This window comes from Leuresthes tenuis, unplaced genomic scaffold (genome assembly GCF_036924035.1).
Source record: "Leuresthes tenuis unplaced genomic scaffold, fLeuTen1.0.hap1 SCAF_21, whole genome shotgun sequence".
Lineage (NCBI taxonomy): Eukaryota > Metazoa > Chordata > Actinopteri > Atheriniformes > Atherinopsidae > Leuresthes > Leuresthes tenuis.
This window is the reverse complement of record NW_027325375.1, coordinates 10,588,791-10,608,473: the sequence shown is the minus strand read 5'-3', so window position 1 is coordinate 10,608,473 and position 19,683 is coordinate 10,588,791. Positions and strand designations below refer to the sequence as shown.

At 40.4% G+C, this 19,683-nt stretch overlaps 2 protein-coding genes across 3 annotated transcripts in view; both read left to right on the top strand.

The window, feature by feature from the left end:
- Positions 1-11,558, top strand: part of clip2 (CAP-GLY domain containing linker protein 2) — a 38,663-nt gene extending 27,105 nt beyond the window's left edge. For both annotated transcript variants that reach the window (XM_072374843.1, XM_072374842.1), the window contains 8 exons: positions 34-609; positions 710-767; positions 2,286-2,369; positions 4,585-4,741; positions 6,753-6,912; positions 8,223-8,411; positions 9,368-9,427; positions 9,509-11,558. In XM_072374843.1, coding sequence (XP_072230944.1) covers positions 34-609; positions 710-767; positions 2,286-2,369; positions 4,585-4,741; positions 6,753-6,912; positions 8,223-8,411; positions 9,368-9,427; positions 9,509-9,520 — 1,296 coding nt within the window. In that variant the 3' untranslated portion in view covers positions 9,521-11,558. The remainder of the gene's footprint in view (positions 1-33; positions 610-709; positions 768-2,285; positions 2,370-4,584; positions 4,742-6,752; positions 6,913-8,222; positions 8,412-9,367; positions 9,428-9,508) is intronic.
- A 975-nt stretch (positions 11,559-12,533) lies between these two features.
- The window catches only part of gtf2ird1 (GTF2I repeat domain containing 1), a 35,922-nt gene continuing 28,772 nt past the window's right edge, over positions 12,534-19,683 (top strand). The window contains exons 1-3 of the mRNA XM_072374893.1: positions 12,534-12,826; positions 18,754-18,883; positions 19,057-19,198. Coding sequence (XP_072230994.1) covers positions 18,758-18,883; positions 19,057-19,198 — 268 coding nt within the window. The 5' untranslated portion in view covers positions 12,534-12,826; positions 18,754-18,757. The remainder of the gene's footprint in view (positions 12,827-18,753; positions 18,884-19,056; positions 19,199-19,683) is intronic.

The window sequence follows — 19,683 nt, the reverse complement described above, 5'->3', positions numbered from 1 at the left end:
AGCAGTGATTTTTACTTTCACTTTCCTCCCCAGGTTAAATTTGACACTTTAGTGACTGACCATCAGCGATCCTTAGAGGGACTGAAGGCATCCTTGAGCAGAGATCAAGCTGCTCCAGAAGGTCAAGAGCAGGATGCCCAGGAGCTGAGAACCACTCTGGAAAGCCTGAAGATGGAGCACCAGCTGGAGATGGAGAATCTCAAGGCCAAACATAAGATCGAAGCTGCTATTTTGACAAAGGAGCACGAGGACCTCTGCGCTCGCCTCCAGGAGGCCAGAGATCAGCTGGCTGAGGGGAGCCACATGTGGAAGTCTGAGGCAGAGCCCCAAATCAGCAAGCAGGCCCTGGACGATACCTCCGAGAAGCTCCAGAGGGCAGAGCAGAGGCTGGCGGAGATGGAGAAGCTCCAGGTGGAGCAGGACAAAAGCACAGCAGAGCTGCGGGACAGGCTGGAGCTGTCAGAGAAGAGGATGACAGACTACCAGGCCCTACAGAAAGCTCAGACAGAGAGCCTGGAGGAGATCCAGAAACTGGAAGAGAAGCTGAGGGTGACAGCAAACCAGCTCCAGGCCATCCAGACAGACCGCTACACGTCTCGTGATGCCAATGTGAGTGGCTGGAAAGTAACAAGCTGAAAGTTACTCTGCAGCAACTCAGTGTGTGCTGGCATATCTTTAATCTGAGTGCCTGTTCCTGTAACTTTTTCAGGTGATAGAAGATAATGAAATTTCAGACGAGAAGATGAAGCTGAAACAGAATATTGAAGGTATCTCTGTCCATTTATTTTGATATCACCATAATTTAAAAAATGTAACCAGACTTTAGTTGATCCGTTTTCCTTGTTTATGCCTTCTGCTCCTTGTTATGACTTCAAAGTGATAAAAACAGCTGCTATTTATTTAATAAAACCCAGTTACAGTTAATCTCTTAAGCCCCAGGGTATTTTCTGAAAGTTCCACCTAAAAAAAGCATCCTGGAAATGAGTAAAAAAGCTAAATTAACAACCTTGGGCTTTAGGGATCAGAGACAGTTGGGAGGACTTTGATAGTCTTATTATCAGCAGGTCAGTGAGTTTCACAACCTCAGCTAATCAAAATGATATATTAGAGAGTAAATAACAGCCCTAAAATACCGAGTCCTGTCTCTGATGTTGCTCTAAAAATTCTCAACTGCCACTTTTATCAATTCCGATTCAACAGAAATAAAGAGTAACTTATGCTGAAATAACTATAGTCATAGTCCAGGAAGCCTTGACTCACAAAGTGTCTCCATCTGAAATCCTCTCAGAGTTGAGCCTTCTAGTGACAAAATAACAAGGCATGGAGGTATCTGGGGTGGAAAAGGTTAGATATTTGTATAAGCAAGGTGAGGCAACTACGGTAGTCTGGTTTTATCCTGACGACGCAAACACACCAGGAGCTCTGAAAAACGACGTGTTTTAGCCAGAATGACAAAAATCAGCAGGTCTGTTAAGAACATCGGCTGTAGGACAGAAAAATGGGCACAGTCATCTGTTGTCAGACATGAAGCCAGTGAGGAGGTGAATACCGCTGAGGACCACCAGCCTGTGGCTCCCAAACAGCTCAGGCTCCAATATACTTCCATTCAAGTCAGTGTTATTTTTCCCAAAGTAATTGTGGTGTCATCAGCTAGATTTACGCCTTCTCATTATTGTGTTCCTAGTAATTCCAAGAGTAATCATCAAGGATACACACTTTTTCTTATCAACTTTCAAGTATCAGTCTCCTTGTTCAATAATTCATCCAAATATGGTCACCTCTGCCCCCCCCCCAATGAAGACATTTATGTCACATGTTAGGCAGGTATCTGCATTAGTTTTCTGCTGAACAGATTCAGTGAACTGTTTCTGTATTTTTCTGGGTTGATTATTTTTCTGCTCAGCTGACCAGCTCCCTGCTGCTGCAGCGTTTTATTAAAGAGTTATGAGAGGGAAATGGACCTTAATGAACATGTGCTGTGCTTCTTAAACCCGTTGAACTGGAATTAGATTCTAATTTTCATTATTCTGAACAAAGCATCACATTTATGGCCCGAAGGCCGAAATCACCAAGAAAGTCCGGCATCTGTGGCCAAAAAGAGGAATTTCCCACCAAACATTATATTGTCAGAAGATTGTATGATATCCTGCTAACAGGGGACTGGGGAGGTACAGTCACATAATCACAGCATGCACCGAACAACCTGTCACCCCCAAAGCCTGCCTCAGTGAGCTCATTACTGTGGCAGTCCCCAAGCTGAAGATTGCTGTTTTGTTTTCCTTCAGAAACAATGGAGAAGCTGTTGAAAAGGGAAAAGGAAGTCTCTACTCTCACATCCCAGGTCGAGGCTTTCAAATCACAGATCGGAGGTAAGGGCCATTGCCCACAGGAAGAGTACACAGTGGCCTTTTCTCAGCTCTAATGTGTTTGTTCCGGTTGGTTTTCATCAAAAGATATTTTCACACACGTTTTTTTATGTAGCCATCAGAAGAATTGTTCTTAGAAACTTAACATTTGCTTCAGAATGCTGAAGATCAAAGCTTACCTTAATATTTTGCTAAAGAATTTACTCCCAGTTGGGTTTTGGATCTTAGGCTCTATCATCTTTGGACAGTGATCTTCATTGGTATTATTCTCTCAGTGTTGCTACATCTGTGTCATACTTGTGCACGTGTGTGTGTGTGTGTGTGTGTGTGTTTGCATCTCCCACCAGCTGAGGTCACCGTGCGGTTGTGTTCGTCTTCATCGTTACATTCTTTGATCCGTGCTAAGAAATCTGTCTTCTGAAGAGTCCCATCACTTCAAAAGAGCCCATAGCTTTCTTCATGTTATGTAGTTCAGATAATCAAACTGACAGGGTCTGACGAATGGATTGTGAATCATTTAGAAGGAAAAACAGAAGAATATGATCTCAATCTGGAGAATCCTTGCATCAGTCTATTTCAGACGAGGTGTTTCAAAAACATAAAATAGAAAGTTGATGTTTGTAATTCTTTGTAATTCTCCTTTAACCGAGCATTACTGCGAACAATCAATCTAAATAGAAAAGGAGAAATGATGGATAAAACAGGAAATTTGGGAAAAAGAATCTGCAGTCACATTATTCTCACAGAAGGCAGCATGTATGAATAATCCGGAGGTGTAGAGATTACAGAGACTGTGTGCTACTCTTCTGTCGGGTCATATGTGAACAGCGATTTTACACTAAGGTGTAAACAAACTGCTTTCTTCTGCAAGATTACCATGCAATAGGAGACTTGCTGTCTCAGACTTAACGAATGCACTCCTTTCTCACCTCATATTAAGCCCTCCACTGTGATCCAAATACAGCATGAAGTTTGTGTTCAAAATGAATCTGTTGATATAGAGCCTGCTTTAGATTTTTTTAGCTGTTTAATTCATGGATTCATCCTGTGCAGGATAAAGTGAAGGCATTCACTGTAGATCTGTAGATTGCTTTAACACAGGAAGAAATATGTTATTTTTAAAATGTTGTCATCATCTTGAAGATGGCATACTTTGCATTTTGGGGTGCACTCGTATTTTGTGTGTGTTGAATGACTTTTTTATACTTGTGAATGGTCTGTTATAAAAGGCCACAATCCACACCAAAGGGAGTTATTCTCACCCACAGTGGACACTGCTCCTGAAGTGTCTGAGACGCCTCATTTCCTGGTCTAGGTTTTTATTCCTTTTATACATGTTGTTTGTATAAAGCCTGTTTAGTGACTAGTATACCAAATGATCCTTTATTTGAATTTTGATATTTTCCCTCGTTGAATACTGTAAATAGACTACTGCGTCCATCTGTTCTGAAAAGTTATGTCTTCGCAGGCGTAGCTGACCCGTGTTTGACTGTGTTTAACTATTTGTTTGCGCAGACGCTGGTAAAGCATGGACACCCAGCAGGGGGCCCTTCCTCACCACTGGTTGTTGACGTAGGTTTGGTGTAAAACAGGAGCTTAAAATCAGTGTCACATTGCACAGTTCTGGGTGCAATCTGTTGGTTTCCTTAGCAAGCTAATGGTTTTGGAATTGACTTTGTCCATATGAATTTGACTCATTTTGAATTTCGTTAACTGGATTTGACTGGATTTCTACTTGGCTTGAATTGGACTGTATCATTGAAGTGCCTTGAGATGGCATTAGTTGTGATTTTGCGCTATATAAATAAACTGAAGTGAACTGAATTGTTTCAAACAGCAGGTGACGAGAGTTTCCTCCACAGTGAAGAAAATAAGAGAAATCATGAGTTTTGTGAACTTAAAAGAATTCAAACCTGTTGAAAATATAAAAATGTTCCTGTATGAATATGATACAAACTGTTTTAATTACTGGACTCATCAGATTTAACTATAATTAAAAATGCACATTTCATTAGCACATATGAAAACACCTACAGTGAATATAGGCGATAGATCATAGTACATTCCATATGATGATCATTTTTACAGCAATGTCGTATGGTTCTCTGTATTACTATTTACTCGAGTGTATACCTGTAGTTTTTAATGTTACAGTAAGAACGTTTTATATGCAGAGCATCAACGCTTAACATTTGACTTCGTTGTTCTGTTACATTAGCCCTCGAAGGCAAAGTTCGCTCAGGTGAAAAGAAAGCTGAAGCCCTGGCCAAGGAGAAGATGCGTGTGGAGGCAGAGCTAGAGTCCATGACCAGGAAGTCCCATGATGCCTCTGGGCAGCTGGTCAGCATCAGCCAGGAGCTTCTGAGGAAAGAAAGGTATTAACCATATCGATTTTACATTCCATCCAAGCACTCTCTAGATAACGGAGAAGAAAAATGATGTCCTTGAGCATCCAGACATGATTATAAAGAAAGAAAGACTTTTATCATCAATTTGGTAATGGACAGGTACTTGGAAGCCTCCGAAGTTGTATTGATTTTGCCGTATTTATTGTAAGTTGCAAACAAGTCTTGACTCAGTTCTCTTAATTTAAAACTCAATTCTCACATAAAGGCAATGCATTCTGTAGACAATAAAAACACAACAAAAAGTATATTTAAAAGAGTGATGCGATGATTTGTTATCATTATTATTAAGTAATTGTCCTTATACCTGCAGGAATATACTCTATCGTCTTAAAAATACATTCTCTATTTCTCTCAATACAATTAGATGCAATGTAGCATGTCACAGAATATGTATAAACATATGTATATATTGGATATTGTCTTTTGCTTTTTAAATATAGTTTGGCTTAATTATTACAGAAGTGTCAGTGGACACATTTAGTCATTTTCAAAGCAGCATATATTCAATTTTATTGGCCTGAAAACGCTGATGCTGAAATGGTGAACTGAGGAGCTCTGAAGCTGGGTGGAGCATTCTGTGGGTTTGTCACTATCAGTTTTTATATTTCAGTTTTTGTTGTTCATATCAACTAATTGATTGGCGGAACTTTAAGACAATGGCTGAGGGTTTGGGATCCACCTACCGGTTCTCTGCCAGCATTTTTTTGCCACCTGACGCCACTTTGACAGTGGTGGCCAAAGTCTCTGGGAGGAGACGGAAACAACCTGCCAGATGTCCACCTGTTTTGATATTGATTGAATTTAATGTCACAAACCTACCAAGTCAATTGGCAGCTGTCAAATAAAACTGTGATGAATGAGGTCTACGTTTAACCACCCAAGTGTAAAGAGTGGTGCAGGGAATAGGTATTTTCCTTTGACACAATCAGCTGGATCTTATGATGCTGGATCATTCTGTGTCAACCTCATTCACGATCTATTTACTGTATTTGGCACTTTGATACAGTGTGAATAAGATTTAAATTCTTCACTGTAATTGATGAGCAAAAATATGGATTTTTGAAGGTATGATGACACGTTTTAAATGCATCACTGGAGGACACGAGGGAACTGATAAGGACCTGGTTCACATGGTTTTGACATGTTTGGCATATTTGACGTAGATCTTTGGCAGATGCAGGAACCCAAAGATATGTTAAAGACACACTGTTAAATGTCAACATCGATTCTTTTGCTAAGTTTCCAGTTCCAGTTCCACTGCTCACACGAATAAAAAAAGGTATCTAACTAATATTTGATCTCTTGCTTTTTAACAAAAGAGGCCACAGTTGGTTTAATCTGAAATAAAAGGGATTAAATAAAGAAATTAATTTGTGTGTGTAAATGTTTAGCAGAATTTCTTTTTTTGTTGCTGAAATAACCTGCATATTAAGGTTGGAATCCACACTTGTGCATTTCAATAAATAAATAATAAATAGCACATATCTGAGAAAATGCACAAAGTCATGAATCATGGACAAGCAGACCCAATTTGATACGTCCATGGTTAGAAGTGCAGAATGACTGAGAGAATGTTGAATTAAGAGGAAGAAGGCAGTTTTAATGAATGAGGGCATTGCTTTAAACCAGCATTAACAGAATTTTCTGCCACTCTGAGACTATGGATACATGCTGCGTCTACAATATATTGCTCTTTTTATCATTTTGCGGCTTTACATGCCAAGCTGGTTGCAGCCAAACCCCTCTTAAAACACAGCAATCTGTATATTTGATAATGGAGGAATGTTTGTGATAAAAACATGAAAAATGTTCAAACAATTTCACAATGACAGGAAAAGAACAAAGTAGCTGCTTAAGAGTTTGAAATCAATTAAAAATTTTAAAAAATCCCTGCTACAGACCTGCAGTCCCATGAAAAATAGGAAGGGAAAAAAAAAGAAAACTCTTGCTAGTTTCTCTACTGTTCCTTTCACTCTAGGAGTCTGAATGAACTGAGGGTGCTACTTCTGGAATCACGACGCCACTCCCGGGACATGGAGAAAGACCTGAACCGTGAGGTGCACAAGGCTGAGTGGAAGGTGAAAGAGCAGAAACTTCAGGATGACATCAGAACCCTGCGAGAAAAACTGCTTCTGCTGGTGAGACTTAATGACTAACACTGCTTCATATGTGTCTCCAAAGGTCTCTGTCATTGATCATTGTTTAGTAAGTACACCACCAATGGAAATCGTTTCCCTGCAGACTCGCTTCGACACAGCTCAACAGGAAATGATTAGCATACAGTGGGATGATGTGGTGTTCTGTGAAAGTATGGTTAACTTCCTCTAGAGAGATGATTTAATATTGAACTTGACTCGAAGGAAAATGGCACAGCAGTTTCCTAAGAAGGGTGACGTCGGATCTGAAAATAAATGCCAAAATCAGTGAAGCAACTGTCAAATTATCCTGACTTTCAGTCTTAAAAGGGTCAAGAATCAAGCTCCAGAAAAAGTGTCATCCTGTAATGCACTGGATGCATCATTTTCCTACAAGATGAAACATTATTCAGAGATTTATAGACTTCTTTCATTAAAAGAACCCCTTGTTCACATGACATGATGCATTTTCATGGTTCTGAGATATTTTTAAAGGTCACCAACAAAAGCCTCACTGTTGCAAATTGGTGTTCAATTAGCAGTCAACAATTACACACTTCAAAGGAGAGAATCATGGGGCTCGCAGTAGGAAACAGTCACAGGCTCCCACCACATACCAAATTTGTAGAATACCCTAGCATGCTAGATATGATGGTAGATATGTGGTCGGAGCCTCTAACTTGGACTCGGTGAGAGAGGGGTCAGCATGGGGCTGCAGTCTATGAGAATGAAAACCATTAAAAAGGTATACAACACAAATACATTCAATGTCAGAAAATGGCGAAGAAAGAGCAAGCAGGCAGGGCTCAAGAAACTGAGCAGGATTGGATCAGATGTTGGTAACAACACCCATGCCTCTTCAGTGTTTCCAGCGTGCGCCATATTGTGGAAACGTTAACTTTGTGCATTTTCTTTTCACTTCCTGCGAGTGTTTTTGTGTTTAAAATGTCTAAAATTGCTTTTGTTTCTGTGTTACTGTCAGTAAACTGAAATTCTCTTGTGGATTCTTTGATTTTGCCACCCAGTAATGGGTTGGTTTAAGACTCAGTCCAAGTGTCTTATAGCTGGAGGAAGGACTTAACCAGGTGAAAAAAGTATTAACATTCACCAAGAATTGAATAAAATGTTTGCCTATACTGACGTAAAATTCCAGCAGGATGCAAAGGCTACTCCTGACTCCTGATTTACTGCGTAATCTGTGATAGGTGAAAGAATCCATGAGTGGAAGTTTAGTGTATTCATTCACATTTATTTTTGCCGATCACATATGAATGATTTTATTTGTGAGCATCCTTCCTGTTTGTGTATTTCAGGGTCGGGAGCGGTCCTCCCCTGATCAGCGGCGGTACTCCATGCTAGACCCCTCAGCTCTGGACTCTGAGGTGAACCGCCTGCGCCAGCGGCTGCTCGGCACTGAGGACGCCCTGAGGAATGCCTTGGAGCACAACCAGCAAGTCGACCAGCTGGTCCAGGCCATGCGCAGAAATCCAGAAAAAAGCCCGGTAAAATGCGGAAAAACAAGCCTTATTTCACTGAGTAACCTAGAGGGGGTGTAAAAAGGTTAAAGAAGTGTGTGTGCATTGTGTGTGGTTTGCTGATCTGCTGCATTGCAGCTGTGTGTGTGTGTGTGTGTGTGTGTGTGTGTGTGTGGACACAGTTGCTTTTAAACACTGCATACCTCTGATAATGACCATAAATACAGAGTTTTGTGGAAGATACTCCATGGTTTACATGACTTAAAAAGGGAAGCTATGAGAGTCACCCAGCTGTTACTTGTCAACAGTCACATTCTGCTGCAGAAATTGAAGGAAAATGATTTATTATCATCTCTCATCACAACAGATAAGTCTATGAAATATTTCTTACACACTGAAACCATTGATGAAAGGTCTATCGTGGCTGATATGAGGTCAATATGATGACCAACAAATGTTTTTACTGTGTAGTTTGCTGAGAACTGCTTCCGTGATGCTAACTGCATGGAAAACAGACGCCACGCAGAAACTCTAGGTGTCTCTGTGCTGAGGCGTACATCTCAAGCACCATTGTGGATGCTCTCATCAGTTAACATGAGAGCCGAGGTGGCAAAATCACCACGTTTCACACACACTCCACACCCTGCTCCAGTAGATTTCAGTTCTCCCCAAACCTCCTCAGTTTTAAATATTTAATCAGAAGTGCAGTAATTAACATTTTTGTAGGAAAAAATAGAATTAAATGTATCAGAGCAGCTGTCAGCTGCTTGGCTTAGCACAAAGACTGGGAACAGCAAGAAACGGTGAGCCTGACTCTGTCCTACCAGCACCTCTGACGTTCTGCATGTATTCCCTGCTTTCAGTCTTTCGGCTAAGCTAAGCTAACCAGCTGCTGACTACAGTGTTCTATCATTATTTGATGTCTGCACAAATGTAATACAGCTGAATCTAGCCAAGTATGATGACTTCTGAATGTTTTTCAGGTGCATGGTGCAAATTCAGCCAATGGAATTCATCACCAGGAGCCAGGCAGCACTCAAGATGTTGGTATTCTCATTTTGTTCTTCTGCCCTTGGTACGGTAATATTATCAGCGCTTATTGTTTGTGTTTTCTGTCTTTTAAGGAACAACACTGATGTAAGCAGTAAAGATAAGACGTGGACGCTGACATGACCCGGACCGACCTGGGACGTGCAGACAAAGCTTGTCCAACACATCTCCTCATTCTGCGATGGACACCTGACAAACTTTTCAGTTTACAGTTAATACCAAAACAGCGAATCTCTATCTCAAGTGAATTTATTTGTTGTTCAAAAAGCACCTATTAGCCAATCATGAAGGCCGCTTAAAGTACTATAAAGTATGGACATGAAGAGATATTATCGGTACAACTACTGCTGAAAACATACAGTATGGCAACTTTTGATGCTTTACAGTAGTTAGAAATTTTGATTCTACGAGTTGGCGAGACTTTGACAATTCTGAATTTTCATTCTGGAAAGCAAAACTGCTGACGGACAACTTACTGAAGAACTGGGTCTCTGTTGCTTTTTTTTTTGTTTAATTTATTACTTTTACTTTGCTAATTTGCTTTGTAATAATCCCATGTACTGTAGGTGTCTTGGCCTATGACACTCAGAACAACACATGAATGATGACTTTTTTTTTGTGACTCATTTGTCCATTGAATATTTGATGAGAATTGGGGTCAAACTCATTACACCTGTCACTGCTTTGTGTTCACACTCCCGCTGTAGCACGCAAAAATGAATCGAGATATTTTTCTCCAACCACAACTTGTCTTATGAGTCTGAAACATGATACAGTTAAAATGTGTCCCTTTGGGTTTGTGGTGAGAATATATACATTTTATTTACCATGGATTTGAAACGATTTTTTTTGTAATAACTTTTCACAGTACATGTGCCGGGTGTGGTCCAGATGCTTTTTTTTTGAGAACTTTTAAGCAGCTTTTTCATGTTTTTGGCCCACAAACAGAAACTCAGCCTATCATTTATAAAATGTGTCAAAAAAGTGTGCAAAAGCCAGAGCTGTGAAGCTAAGGTAACCCATTCTGAATAAAAGGAGGAAGAGCTCAAGAGCAACAGTATGTCTTGATATTAGAAAGAAAGATGGAGAAAATGAAGAGTTGTACATAACAATGCAATTCCTCTGTCATGCTTTGAGTGCATTATTTTATTTTATTTTATTTTTTTGGTTCAAATCAAAGAAAAACATTAGGTTGGCTACAGTTTATTGATTAGCAGAGGGACCACAATCGAGGACAGTTGTTAAACTTTGACGGTTATTTCAGTGCCAGTGATAAAACATAGATCAACTACCTAGCCTTATGGATACAGCTGATTACACTGTATCATCCAGATGTGCACATGTAGAAAATCGTCTATTCAGACTGATGATGATTTCACTCCATATCCTCTCTTTGGGCACCTGCGTAGGAGGCTATGTAGCCATTGCACTTCACTCCTTGCTCTGACTGGAGAGTGGTGGTAATGAACCTTGAAGCTTGCTGAATTCAGCCGAATGATGTTACAGGATGTTTATAGAATGGATGTTGTGAATTATTCCAGACTTTTTCTCCTTTAACCTGTAAGCATCTTTGCCTGTCGGTAATAATCCATTCTTTTATTTCCTGTGGATTTTGTATCAACGCAGACTCCATTTATATAGTGGTATGAACCAACTATATGTGGTATAACTTCACAGTCCGTATGAGCCTATTCTTTATGTATTAAAATGTCCCCTGGATTGCTTAACTGCCTTTCCTGTGTCTTCTAAAGGGCTGTTACAGAAGCTGAAACCCAAACAATGGATATGGGATGTTACACTCATCCTTGCCCTGATTAACAACACATTGCTTTGGTTTGCATTTATACCGTTAAGTCTTCCAAATATTGATTTATCCATTAGGAGGTTTGTTCGCAGGTTGCGATTGCTTTACAGGAGACATTACAAGGAGGTGAGTGGTGTGTAGCAAGCTTGGAGCCGAGTCTCCTGAACACAGTATGAAGGGCAGGCACTGGTCAGCTCAAATAAAGCCTAAATGTTCCATTGGATGTTATTGTATATGGCCTTTTCAGCTTGAGGGTTGATACCCTTTGGATTATTGCTGCAGTGGTTTTGGAGATTGAGTCATTAAATATTAACAATGTGGCCAAGAGCTGGTGGTGTTTTATTTTACACTCTTGTCACTTCTTTATGTTTGTTGGTTAAGGGGAACTACAGCACACTGGGTTGTTTCTACAGAGCGGCATCACATTTTAACATACAAATGTGTTGCTGGTTTAGGATTTTCAGCCGACAGCCATTGCCATTTACCCATTCCTCAGCCACTCGTGCACTGTGTTAAACTGAACTGTAGATCATTTACCAATCTCAGGCAAATTTTTGTGTTAAAGAAAAGGCCCCCTGATGGTGAAACAGTCAGACAGTGCATGTTTATTCATCATCTCTAATCTCCCGGTATCACTTTTATTTGTTGGCCTTGGCAAATGTCAGCTCTTATCCACATGCCCCAGTTCTTTTGCTGAGGGGCAGATTGGTTATGCTGGTGACATTTGATTAAGTAAGTGACTCATTGATTGCTAAATCAAGCGAAAAAAAACCCACTGTGCATCATTTTTATCTATTTGTTCTTGAGGTTACACCAAAAATTCACTGAAAACCCATGATTACAGTGGATTATGTACATGAATTACGGATAAATTAATTATAAATAGTTATATTCCCTTACGTGAACTTTACCCTACATTAAAACAGGCATGAGCTATTTTAGGCAATAACTGCAGCTATGGCATAACTTCCATGGCCACAGGATCCATGGAGCTGCCATATATCCACTTTGGACAGGTCCTAATCCTAAAAATAATTTTGATACTGCACAACTATCACATCAAACCTTCATACACTGGAGGTTTCTTTAAAGCAGAACTGACTGAATGAAATTGCAGCCAAGTGGCAGACAGTGATTTAAATAGCTCTAACAGAATAGTAACATGTACATGATACACTCCATAATTTCTATTCAATTTAAAATTTGATCCTTCGTGGTTTTTCCAGAGGTCCCTCCGTTAATCCTGTGTGTAAACTGCAGCCAATAGATGCTGGTGTTGAGTTGGGCTGGGATTAGCAGGAGGCGAATGAGTTTCAATTTTACTGGATTACAGAACAAAGAAAGGGGAAAGGGACACCCTGCGCTGTTAAGGGAAAAACAGAAATAAACTCAGAAAAGAATATACAAATAATAGGTTATAAGACGGGCGGTTGAAGGCAACGTTGTGATGATACGGATTACGATGTTTTAGCAGACGGTACAGTTACATTGTGGATGGAAATTGTGAGCGTTTCTGATGGATTAAAACGGGGAATAAACCTATTCCGGGATTGACAGCAGCAACAAGGCTATTTAATCGCTAATTAAGGTGAGATTTCGATGCTAACCTGAAATTCCCGAACAGTTGCGTTGTGTGTTTCGATGTAAAGTGCATCTTTTTGTGTGTGTACATTTCGAAATTACAGATTATAACCTAATTTTTGGACTGGGGAGGAGATGAAAGGAAAGTGCTAGCGCTAGCTAGCAACAGGGCTAACGCAGTACAGCTAACAGTTAAACCTAGCTTGTCAGCTAGCTAAATGTTATTAAGCTACCGTTAGCTAATTAGCTTCTATTTATTAGTTATGCATATGGTAAGAAACATGAAAGGTTATTGTTTGTCAACACTTCACTGAGTTCCGACGGACTCCTCACTGTAACCTTGTGAGTTGAGTGTTAGCCTTTATTTTTGACAGGAATACAGCTGTCTGCTTGGTAAATTACCTTTCTTTATATCGCCATCAATGACTAGAAGGTTACCTAAATTGTACAACAAAGCCAGCGGGCTCAAACACACGCTCAAAAAAATGGAAACTACACTTAAAAACTTAAGCAAAACAATTTTAAAATGACAGATGACAGTTAATGACTACTAACGAGTTAATTCCAAATGTGTTGTACCGTAAACTTAAATAAAACACTAATTTCCTCTTGACATCTGTCCACAGTCACGTATTGTTAAAAGTGACAGGGGTGGAGGTGTGATTTTCAAACTGGAAAATATTACTGGGAGATTTAAATAACAGCTCTAACTTAGATAGCGTCCACACGCGTCTGTGACTCCGAAGCCATACAATACCGCAGTTTGATTTTCTCTTGTTTTTTTTTGGTTTGGCTAAACTGTTAGCTCACAGCTTGTATAAAACGCGTGAAAGTTTTTCAGACTGTTAGTAAAACTTTGTCAGTTCTAACTATGTGGAAAACTGGAGTTCAAAGACAAGATGGAACTTCACACGCAATCTACAGAAAGTTAATTGTATTTATTGCACCTATATCTTCAATCGATGCTTTTTTTCCTGGATTCAGCTTTCAAAAGCAGTTCCTTTCCACTCTCGTGATGTGAACTCCATGATACTTGTCCTGTTAGCATTTTCTCACGACAGCTCGTACAGAAGCCCTGCAGAGGAGCTGATAGACATAAAGCCTTGCTGCAGCACAGGTATCCCCATTACTCAGTTCCCAATTTATTCTCTTGAATTCCCGCAGCTTGTATGAAATTGGCTCCATGCACCTCCTTTATCTTGCCTTTACTTACTGCTGGTGCTGAGACTGGAACAATCACCGGTGAATGAGAAAGTGTACAGAAAAATAATTTGAATGATTTACTTTAGTTTTCATTTTGAACATTCTCACTGTGTTTAAGGCAGAAAAATAAATGAGTCCGATCATATACAAATAAAAGCTATATTAAGTCATAAAAGAAAATAATTGATTTGAATTATTCACAAAACATATTTTGTCTGTCTCATTTTAGAATTATTAATACAGTTTAAGAGGAGTCATCGTACCAGTTGCTTCTTTGTTATTGTTCATAAATGTCGACTTAAACTCAGAGCAATGCAGCAATTGCAATATGGTGATACAGTGCAGACCACCATTATATTCATCTTTTAAAAGGCCCTGGTTTCATGGCTGCATACATATATTAATTGCTAAACCATCTGCGCCTTTGGTTCAGGAAAATCAGTTCATGTGTTAAACTGAATTCTTTGGGGTTTTTTGCCTGTCCTGTTTGGCTGTCGAGCATTTCAGCATCATATGATTGATGACAAAAGGCTACAGCCTCAGATAAAGGGTGCACAGGGATTATGTTGTTTGTTGTGATGAAAAGTTGAGTCGTCGCTCTCCAGCCACACCCTGACTGACTACAAGTTGTAGGCATGGATGGAAAAACAGTCCAACCTGTGTGTCCAACACAGATGTTTTCACTTTTCTCATCCCTCACAGGACTGTGTTTGCACATTCAAGCTGCACTTGATCGACATCCGTGTGACTTTTCTCTTATGCTTAGCATACATTGCACGATTATGGACTCTCCCAGACGAAAGATGGTCATCCAGAGACAGTCTTGGCACTTTAGTTCGTTGTGGCTCCTTACCGATGGTCTTATGTTGTACTTTGAGAGCGATTCAAAGACGGTTGATGTCATGGTCTTGTGACCAAATATAGCCTGCGATGATTTTCGGACAGTATCAGAAATTTGGGATGGTCATCTTGCTGTGTATCTGTTGCCACGTCGTATGTCACAAATCCAATAATAGGAGTGTAGCATGGAGTGACGTGCTGGTCAGCGCGATGCCGAACAGTTAGACTAGTTAAACTAGCTAGATATATCATTGTGTGGCACATAAACACAAAAAAACACTTTAACACAAGGAAAATAGATACTGTGAAATTAATATATGAACAAAGTTTCTATTTGTGTGTGCTCAAATTGTAACAAAATGTATTGATTACATTTTCTTCTTTGTAAACAAATGTTTATCGCATCACCTGTGTACACAAAACGATGATCTAGCATTGAAGAAACATCTGTACTGGTGCGGTTGTTGAAAACTCCTCAGGTTCCCTTGTAAAGCATCTCCTCTACCTGCTGGTGTCTCTCAGCTGCCTGACATTCAGCGTCACACAGCTTAACTCAAACCGAGGACACTCATTTATTGTGGTTTCTGAAGTTTGCAATCTCACTCGATTTTAGCTTTGCTGTTAGCTTTAGCCTTCACTCCAGCAGAGGATTAATTAGCCACAGTTGGAAAGAGCCGTGTGGGTGAGCAGGGTGAATTTTCTCTTCCTGAATACACCATCTCAGTAATGATGACCTCCCACTTTATTCCAAATAAGAGTTAACCGTTGCATGTGTTTACATGCCTTCAGACAGCGATAAGACCTCTTCGGAAATATCACGATCAACAAGATCACCTTGCATAAGATATGTGACGTGACGCTGGGGTATGTTCTTAACTACAGCTGCGGTCAGGTTGCCTGTGGTGGACTTAATGGTCAACAAGAGTTGCGTGCGATGTTCGAAACGGAGTGTAAAAAGACTGGAGACAACACCTGCTAGAGCAACACTTAAAGAGGGAGCACTTTCCTAATTTTATTCTTTCTTGAGAATACTATAACATCACTTGGCCACAAGGGTAAAAATAAAGTAATTTAAAATAAGAAAAATGATTACCGTATAAGGCTGTCCCTCTTTTCCAGGAACAGTATAGAAACTTGTGGTTTCAGTTGTTCACACAGGTGAATGGAACATTTTGTTTAAGATGTGATGGACTGGCGACCTGTGAGGGGAGTACCCTGCCGCTCACCCAATGACAGCTGGGATAGGCTCCAGTTCCACTGCAACCCTTAGTTGGATTGAGCGGGTGGATGCTCAGTGTTAATGGAAAATAGAATTACAACTTACCATACATACATTACATTGATTGATCAAGTGAGAATACATAAAAGATCTACATTAGTCACCTGTTTCAAAGTGCAACTTTTGCTCCATTGGATTGTATTTTACCCCCAAAAGGAGACCTAGCTCTTAGTTCACTTTCACTGTGGAAAAAAACTCAATAAGTTGTTATTGCTACTCTTTCTACTCTCTAGTTTTGTCTTGTCCTTTTTATGGGATAATGAATATTTCCTTGTAGTACTCTTGTCATTAAACAGCCTCATTACATTACTGATCGTTTTGGGTCCCCATTAAAGTGGATTTATTCGATTCTCTTAAAAGGTTAGATCCAAATGACACTCGGGCAGTTTGCCCAGGATTTTGAGATACAGGAAGAACCACACAAGATGCATTCATCATAAGAAGACATTGACTGAGGAACTTTCTATCCTTGGTTCGACCGTTCGTATTCTAAGCAAAAAAAATCTTCTGTAGGACCAGAGTCAGTTTTACAGATAATCAAATTTTCAGATGGTCAGATTTGTCTTCTGTCAAAAGACAAAAATGTAGGAGGATTTTTCTTTTCTTTTTTTTCTTCTTCTATTGGCTCTGATGACAGCAGGATTTTCTGGGGGAAGTAATCGAGGCTTGTCCACAGAGTCTGCATCATTCAGCAACTGACATCAAAGAATCTTAAATTTATTTCTTTTGACTCTTCGACAAACTGTCTCTTGTCTGTTTCTTTATTTCTGATTGACACAACGAGCTGTTCAATATTCTTTCTGACATAACGCTTGAGCTTCTTCATGCAGAGCAATTGACCTGGCACTATCCTGAGCCTCTGCTTATCCCCATCGTTCTCCTCCCAGCTACTTCCTTTGCCTTCTAAATATGTGAGGGAAAGAGGCCATCTATTTTGAGGCCATAATAATTTAGGAGGGGGCTAATGTTTGCGGTGGCCTCAGGGGAGGCAGATTTAGATGGCCAATAGACTTGGCACGTTCAGACTGGTGCAGCTGAATCCCACCACACCCACCCTCTCCCTCTCTCTACCTCTCTGTCCTCTCTCTATTGAGTCAGTGGTTTGGGTTTGCCAGAGGCTAGTATAATGGTTCCCAGTGTCTGGAGAGATTAAAGGCCAGAGCTGCATTGTTCAAATGCCCCGAGATTAGTTTCCAAGGAGACGAGTTTCAGTTGCCATGAGAACATAGTTCCTGGCTTTAGCCGAGCAGTTTTTCTTCAGCGCTTCCTATCTGTTGGCCTCTCTGCTTTTGTTTACATGGTTTGCTCAGCTGAAACCTTTAATGGAAGGATGTAGTTATACCATTGTACTCTACCTGCAGTTGTGCTGGAAATTTGAGGACCATCTTAAGTCAATATCTCTTTTCCTGTGCCATCTGTCAAGGAGTGAAGATAAAGCGTAAAGGTTTCATATGACATAATTTGAGGGGTCTAATAATCTTTAACTGACAAAGGCATGGCGTCCATTCTGGCTTTTGATGGATTTAGCTTTTAGCGATGCTAGAAGCATGACTCTTGGGGTAGATTTTTTGTTGTCATGTATCATGATGAAATTTAGTTTCCCATTACGGCCCCTTGAGGATGAATCCTCCTGTCTGTGCCATATCTGTAATCCCTTAGCATTACGGTGAAGTCATAAAGATGAAATGCGAGAGCTGCATCTGTCAAATGGGAGCGCTTGGGCAGGATGATGCCCGCAGGATGGATCCGCCATGGCTTCTGAGCAGAGGCGCATTTCGTCCAACCGCACCCAGAACTTACACAGTCATGGGCATTTTTTGAGGGGCTAAAATATTGTTTCATTGCTTCCTGGGTCTCAGGTACAGATTTAAAGAGGTAATGTAAGTTGGCTGAAGTGTGGGGCTCCTTCCCAACACTCCTCACTGAATGTCGGGGCCGCCTAGACAGCAGATTTTATTAGCTGTGGTGGATTTTAAACATTAAAGAGTAAAACGTAAAAATACTGGAGCAGTTACAAATGTGTGGTGCTGTAAGCTTCACCACAAAGTTTCGGTGAATCTCAAAAATACTATCTCCTTTCTGTCTTCCGTGAGTGAAATTTCTCCCCTGGGAGTATGTTGCTTTTGATTCCTGCTGTTTGAATGCGGTTCCCCTCCTCTGCTCCTCGGGCAGAGGAGGGGAACCCTAAATGACTCTCGTACCTAAGAAAGGATCCTGTGGTCAAATTGCAGCTCAAGAGAAGTGTTAAAGGGTTACAGCACATATGCATAAATTGGCATGAAAGTCATATGAATGTTCATTGACATATGACATGAAAAGGGCTGTCATCTTTGTATTTCAAACTAATGTTAGCATGCTAACATGCTAAAGTTGGATGGTAAATATGCTAAGTCTATTTGCACATCATGCTAACATGCACCATGGCATATGAAAGTTTTTCTCATTTTCCTGCCTGTCTCTTACCAGCTTTCAGTATCAGCCTGATGCAAACTTCCATTTGCTTAAAGTCAAACCCTGCGATGTCAGCAGACCCACTTTGAATGCAGGCCACATGTGTTGCATGTGTCACACTGTGGCTGCCTCACTTCACCATGTTCTCCTTCTCCTTGTAGAGGCATGGCTCAGATGAGGAAGCTGACAGGTGATGGCATCAGGACAAACTCCCGCGGCGAGCCACACGTCCCGCTGGTGTCAGCCAGACAGGAGATCCTCACCAGCTTAGTGTCTGCCCTCGACTCAGTGGTACGTTTGGGAGAGTGCATCACACACTTGTTATTTAATTTTGAGACACTGTTGTCTTATGTGTCAAGTGAAAACCTGCCCATAACTAGGTTTTCGTGTGTATTTTTGCTTAGTTAAGAAACTCTTGATTAGAATCACTTTCTTATTATGACTTCTGTATCCCTGTGTTTCAGTGCATGGCAATGTCTAAACTAAATGCAGAAGTAGCATGCGTCACTGTGCACGAGGACAGCGTGATTGCTGTTGGAACAGAGAGGGGCAGAGTGTTCCTCAACTCCAGGAGGGAAATCCAAACAGACTTCTACAAGTTTTGCCGTAAGCTCCGATCTGAACATTGTTTTCCATTAATTATTCTTGATGCAGCATTTTTCCCTCTCATTAGAGCCAAAGCTGTGAGACACTTGCGTCAAAAGAAGTCGTGTGACTTGTGTCTCAGCAGGATTTTACAGTTTTGTGATCACATAAAGGCAGATTCAGCCAAAATCTTGAGTAACTGCAAGCTGCTGCAGTTTTGCTCAATATCAGATTACTTCCACATGAAATAATTAAATCTACAAAGCAGTTTCTGCCCCACATTTTTGCTTTTATTAGATAAAATTACATATCAACAAACTCTTTTTTTTCACATCTCATTTAGCAAAGGCCATGCATAGCATTATGTTTTCAAATGACGAATTCTGAGTCCGAACTAGCACACTAATGGAGCATAGAAACATTTTCATTACAGTCCTGACCCCATCCACAAGTTCTTGCACATTGCACTTAATGTTTTGCTGTCATTTCTAAAAGGTTGTAAGCTG